Genomic DNA, 6,116 nt, shown 5'->3' with positions numbered 1-6,116 from the left:
AGGTGATATTTGAGCAAAATCTTGTGGAAAACTAGGGGCAGAGGGAATAGCCAGTGCGCACCAGTTACCACCACACTGACTCCCAATATCTTTAGGGCTGGGGTAACAGTACAGTAAGAGTGGCCTCTATACTATTAATATCTAATTAGATATTTAAACATTACATATCAAGCTAACAATTCATCCTATCCTCCTAATTTGATGAATACATTTTCTCAATGATCTGAAAGCCCAGAAAGTTCCATGCCAGAAGGTGACAGCATTGGGAGGGCTGACCCCTGGCCAGCAGCCCATTCCCTTTCTCTTCCCTCAGGTAGCCCCTCCCCATGTCAGGGAGTTCATGTGTGCAAGTGGACATCCCAGCACCATCCAAGCTCTATTCACCTGCCTCACAAACAGCTTGGTCCTTGGGATGGACTCTGAGAAGGTGCTGCTGAAAGTGGCCCTCAAAAATTTCTGGGCTCCCCATTCCCAACTGAGGCCTAGAAATGGGGCACAAAATCTGGTAGGCACTGCCATTGCCCACATGGAGGTCTCCCCAGGGAGGAGGCAGAGACTGCAGGGAGGGGGTTGTCTTAAAAGTGCTGGGCCGAGGGCTGGGGCTCCTCTTCCTTTGTCTAAGAAGGGCCATCACCACTTAGTCCACAGGCCCCTTAGACACTGTCACTCACACAAACAAGTACACAGCTGCTTCAGATTATATTTATTGTGGGGTTGGGTGGGGATCCTGGGGTTCCAGGGCAGCAACTGTGGCTGGCGGGAGCTGGCAGGGTGTCCTGGACAGGAGGGTACACGGGATCCAGGCGGTGCTCAGGGCAGGAGGCGGCGCGCCGGCGCTTGGGGTGCGGGGGTCTCCAGACGCTTCACACGCAGCAGGGCCCCCAGCACACCCTCAGGGGGTAGCTCAGGGCCAGTATCCTGGTCGGCGGCGCGGCGGAGGCGACGCGGGGCAGCGACGGCTTCGGTGTCGGCGATTCCCGTTAGGATCCGCCCCAACAAATACCTGCAGTGAGGAGGTGTCCGTGAGTCAACGCCTCGGCCCTAGGACCTGGAGGCCGCCGGTACCTCTAACCTCTCCGGGACCCGGCAGCCTCCTCCTACTCAGGCGTCCAACCGCTTTCTGGAGACAGGTGTCCCTGCCTTCCACTCCAGCCATTCGGACGAAGGGAGCCAGCCAGGCACCTCTGCCCCGACCTAGGGTCCCAGGACCTAGGTGTTCGCACCTCCACCCTGTAAAGAAGGCCCTCCGCCGCTCCTCGCCCCCTTCCTCCCAGGATGATGGCGCCCGCCCCCCGACCACCCTTCGTGGAGGTACCTCAGCAGCTCGGGGTCCAGGTCTGGCGTCTCGTCGCCGGCGTCCTCGCCATCGGGGCCCGTGGGGCCATCGTCGTAGACTGGGGGCCGGAGTCTGAGCGCCGCGGCGGGGGCAGGGGCGGGGACAAGCTGGGCTGCCAGGGCCGCCGGGTCCAGGCGGGCGCGGAGCAGGGCGCGGGCGAGCTGCGCGGCGGGCGCGTCGGGGTCGTTCTCCAGGCCCAGGGCTGGGTCACTGGTGCGGGGTGCGCCCCAGATGCGCCGGAGCTGCGCCAGGACGCGCGCCTGCTGATCCTCGGCTTCCTGCGCCTCAGCCCGCGCCCGCTCCTGCCGTTCGGCCTCCAGCAGGTGCGCCAGCGCCCGCGCCAGCTCCTGCACAGCCCCCGCAGCCTCTCCCCTCGGCGCCGCCCGCCGGAAGCGGCGGTGACCGCTGGCCTCAGCCAAGGGCGGCGAGGCTGCGCCCAGGCTGCGGGGCTCCTGCGGGAAGACAGGTTGGAGCGGGGAGGTCTTCAGCATTCGCCCGGCCAGGGACTCCCAACCCGCAGGACTCCGCGGACCTCAAATATCCCTAGATGCCACCAAAGGTGCCATGGGCCCTCGAATATGAGTAGACACCCCTAAGGCCAATGGAGACCCACAAATATCTCTGGTCACACTTAAGGCCACCAAAGACCCCTAGATTCAACTCCCCGCCGCCCCCCCCCCCCCCCATCGCGAACGATTTCCTAGTGACTCAGACCTTGCCCCGCCCGGGGCTGCTGAAGACCAGGTTTCTTTATAGGAATAGAGATGGTAGATATGACAGCAATGTATTTCTCTATATTAATGTTGTGGACAATAGGAACTTATATTTGCATTTTACAGATTCCTACTGTCCATTTGTTTTACCCAAAAGGTAGCAGACTGTTCTATGCCTTGTTTTTTGGAATCTATGTCTAGATCCTACCCTAAAAGCATCCTTTCTCTCTTCGATCCTTCCTTTCTTCTGCTTTGAATCCCTCTCCTATGGATGTACAATAGTTTATTTAACCAATCCAACTGATGAACATTGGGAATGTTTCCAATCTTTTTCTATTCTTATAAATAATGTCGGAATGAAAAACTGTGTTCATATATCATTTATATATCTTTTGTATACATATATTACAAGTCTATCTGTAAAATAAATTACCCAATGACTAATGTTCAGTTCAGGCAGTTTTTAAGCAATTTCAGTAAGTTTAAAGAAATAAAAGATATCAAAAGTATGAGAAAGGAACAAAAGACCATTAAATGGCCATAAAGGTTTGAAAAAGAGACATACAGAACATTTAGAAAAATAAATGACATTAAAAATTGAATGGGCAAGTTAAACCACAGATTCAGTGCAGTGGAAGAAATAGGATTGAACAGAACTTGGAAACAGATGCACACACACTGACACTTGCTATGACAGAGGGGACACTGCAGAGCTATGAGGGACAGGAACAACTTCAGTAAATTGTGCAGGAAAAATAAGTGATCCAAATTTGGGAACAATGGAAAGGGAAAAAATTAATTTGACTACATTCAAGCTAAGAATTTCTTTTTATCCCAAGACACCATAAAAAGAATGAAAAGTAAAATCAGAGTAGGAGAATATGCTTGTAACACAAATAATCAATAAAGGAACAATGTCCAATATACCAAAAATTCCTAAAAAGCAGTAAGAGAAAAGCAAATTAATATAAAAATGGGCAAAACTGATGATCAAGTATTTCACAAAAAAGGAACCAAAAACAGTTACTAAGCAAATGAAAACTAGTGAACCTCATTAGTAATCAGGAAAATGCAAATTAAAACACCAGTGAGATACACTATGCAGGGGGAGTGCAAAAGACTGCCAAAATTAAAGTCTGACTATGTCAAATGTTGATGTCGACGTAGAAAAAATGGAGGCTTTTATACATTGCTGCTGGGAACTCAACTGTCAAAATAGCGCTGAGGAACAATTTGGCAACGTCTTGAAAGATGCACATATCATATGCCCCACTCCCGGGGTGTTACACTCCAGAGTAGCTTTTGTGCATATACTACTGGACAAGGGTTCATGAAAAATTACAGCAGCACTATTCATAACAGCATAAAAGTGAAGGAAGGAAAAAAGAAACACCTAGAAACAACCCAAATGTTGTTGCTAGCATATTGAAAATGCATCTATAAATCATGATATACACATACACTCATGATATACTCATAGTGTAAAATATTATGCAGTAATAAAAATAAATTAATTATAGCCACATACTTCAATGTGGATGAATCTCACAATGTGTAAAAAAAATCAAGTTCCAGAATTCCACTGCAGACTGCCTGTTACAACCAGACACCCTGATGACTTCCTAGTGACCCCTAGTGACTACCAGGAGCCAGACACCCAGTATGATTCCATCTCTGTGAGGAAAAACTAAACAAGATATTGTTTAGAGATACAGACATAGATGATAAGCTACAAACAAAAGTAAGGGTTAACAGAAAATACAGGATAATGATTATGGAAGAGAGAGACTGCTGTGGTGAGAGGCACCCAAGGGCTTCTAACTATTGGTCATGTTTGATTTAAGCTGAGTAATGGGCACACAAAGGGATTATTTTATCATTATTTCTTACACTGTATATATACATATCTTTAGATATATTCTCATATATAAAGAATACTTTTAAAAAACCATCCTTGATGCAGACAGCCTTTAACTCTACATTATAGAAGGATGTGCTCCAAATGCCCTTGATGGCCACCACCCCTGAGACCCCCCAGGGAATCACACACGTCAATCGTGCCCTTACACACACTACTTGGACTGACAAGCCTTGAGATGTCAAATATGCAACCCAACACTGCCACATCCACACTCGGGGGGCTGCACACATTCACACTAACCAATGCTATGCAGTTACAATCGCCAAGCCATCTAGATGCAAGAACACGCACCACCCTTAAAGACATAATGCCGCACAGAGAGCAACATCATGGCTCCTCTCTCCACAATGACACAGCTCCACAAAGAAACAGTCTCATCAACACATATACAAAATCCTAGTCTCTCAGTTCAACAGAACCGAAATGGGGTGTGCACCTAGGGGATGCAAAGACCACTCCCTCCCAAACAAAAAGACAATCACACAGACACACACCCAAACACAGACACACCCATAAGTCACACCATCACCACAGGAATCACAAACACACCGATGTCACACTGAGAAAACTCACACACAGAAGCTTCACACACAATGCACACCCGGACCCACAAAGGCACCTTTGTATGGATGCTCGTAAGCACTTACATCAAAAGAAACACACAGAGACAGCACACACTCATATCCCTGTCATCACATCTTGTGGACACAGACCGAGGCCCGCATCCCCCGTCTTACAGTGTGCTACGCCCGTGGACAGCGCCACAGGAGGCGGGCGGGGCGAGGCCAGGCCCAGCGCCTAGTGCGGAGGGATGCGCAGGGCGCGGCGGCCAGACGACCCCCAGACACTGCCACCCACACACCCAAGAGACGGAGGCTGGCATGGCCTGGGCGCAGACTGGAGGCTGGACCCCAGGCCCCCACGGCCGATCTCTCCACAGGTCCCGAGAACTGGGGCCAGCGAGGATAAGGGGCCAGTGGCCAGGCACCGACCCTCGCCTGTAGCATCCTCCCCCCACCCCCACCCAGCGCCCGACCCGGGTCGCACCTTTACCGGCCTTGCGCAGAGAGTGCGGGGTGGCCCAAGTAAGCCCAAGAGCAGCAGCACCAAAAGGCCGACGCCCCCGGCCCGCGGCCCGTGGAGCAGTGGCGACCCCGCCATGCTGCCCCAGCGAGCCGGGCTCCGGACGGGCGGACTGACTGGCAAGTGCGCAGCGCCTGAGCTACCCTGCACCGCTGCGGTGCTTTGCGGCTGCGCACGCTGAGGAATCTTGCCCTTCCCTGCCCATCCCATCCTGTCTACGCAGGCGCAGCCTTTAGCTCCCGCAGCCTCTGCATCCTGCCCGTTTCCAAGGAGATGCCCGAGGGGCAAGGTGATGAGCTGGAGCCTTTGATGGCGGTTGCCATGGCAGTCGGAGGCCAGTAGCCAGAGCAACAGACTTGGCTGTCGCCTCAGCAGACAGGCAGGAAAAATGACTCAGTGGAGTGGAATGGGGGTCTGGTCCCCTCTGCCGCCCCACTTCTTGGGGAGGAGATATACGATTTTGTTCATTGGATAAACAGTTACGGATGGCCTATGGACCATGGCCTTTATAGAGTGATGAGTTCAATTAGTTCACCATTCTAAGGTGCTGTCCCTTACCTGCATAAAGCGGTTACTAGTAACTGTCTCCCAGAGTGGCTTTGAAGGTTTAATAAGAATGGTATTTAGAGGACTTCCCTGGTGGTCCTGTGGTTGAGACTTCACCTTCCAATGCAGGGAGCAATGGATTCAATCCCTCATCAGGAAGCTAAGATCCTACATGCCTCCTAGCAGAAAACCAAAACATAAAACAAAGTAATGTCATAACATATTCAATTAAAAAAAAAAAAACTTTTAAAAAATGGCATTTAGTAGGAGCTCAATAAAAGTTCCTTTCTATCCTTTCCTTGTCTCTTTCCCAGTATCTTCATCTCTCCATTGCTCTGTTTCTCTTTCTGACCTTATATGCCCATAGGTCTCTCTGTCTTCCCCTCCCATCTATCTCTTCCTGCCTCTGATTCTTTCTCTCCCTTCATCTCTGCAACCTTCCTCCTGTCTCTGTCTTTATTTTGTTGTCTCTATCTACTTGTCTTCCATAGATACGTAGATCGATTTCACTCATAAA

At 50.6% G+C, this 6,116-nt stretch overlaps 1 protein-coding gene across 1 annotated transcript; it reads right to left on the bottom strand.

The window, feature by feature from the left end:
- Positions 1 to 688: 688 nt before the first annotated feature.
- On the bottom strand, positions 689 to 5,307 carry PCSK1N (proprotein convertase subtilisin/kexin type 1 inhibitor). The gene is made up of 3 exons (XM_086388786.1): positions 5,018 to 5,307; positions 1,316 to 1,788; positions 689 to 1,003 (listed from the first exon to the last, which is right to left on the bottom strand). The coding sequence occupies exons 1-3, from the start codon at positions 5,261 to 5,263 to the stop codon at positions 811 to 813; spliced, it is 912 nt and encodes a 303-aa protein (XP_086244912.1). The 5' UTR covers positions 5,264 to 5,307; the 3' UTR covers positions 689 to 810.
- Positions 5,308 to 6,116: the final 809 nt, after the last annotated feature.

Source organism: Bos grunniens, chromosome X (assembly GCF_055505025.1).
Source record: "Bos grunniens cultivar Pamir isolate PY7600 chromosome X, Bosgru_T2T1.0, whole genome shotgun sequence".
Taxonomy (NCBI): Eukaryota; Metazoa; Chordata; class Mammalia; order Artiodactyla; family Bovidae; genus Bos; species Bos grunniens.
Note: the sequence above shows the minus strand (reverse complement) of the source record. Positions and strands in the feature narration are given on the sequence as shown.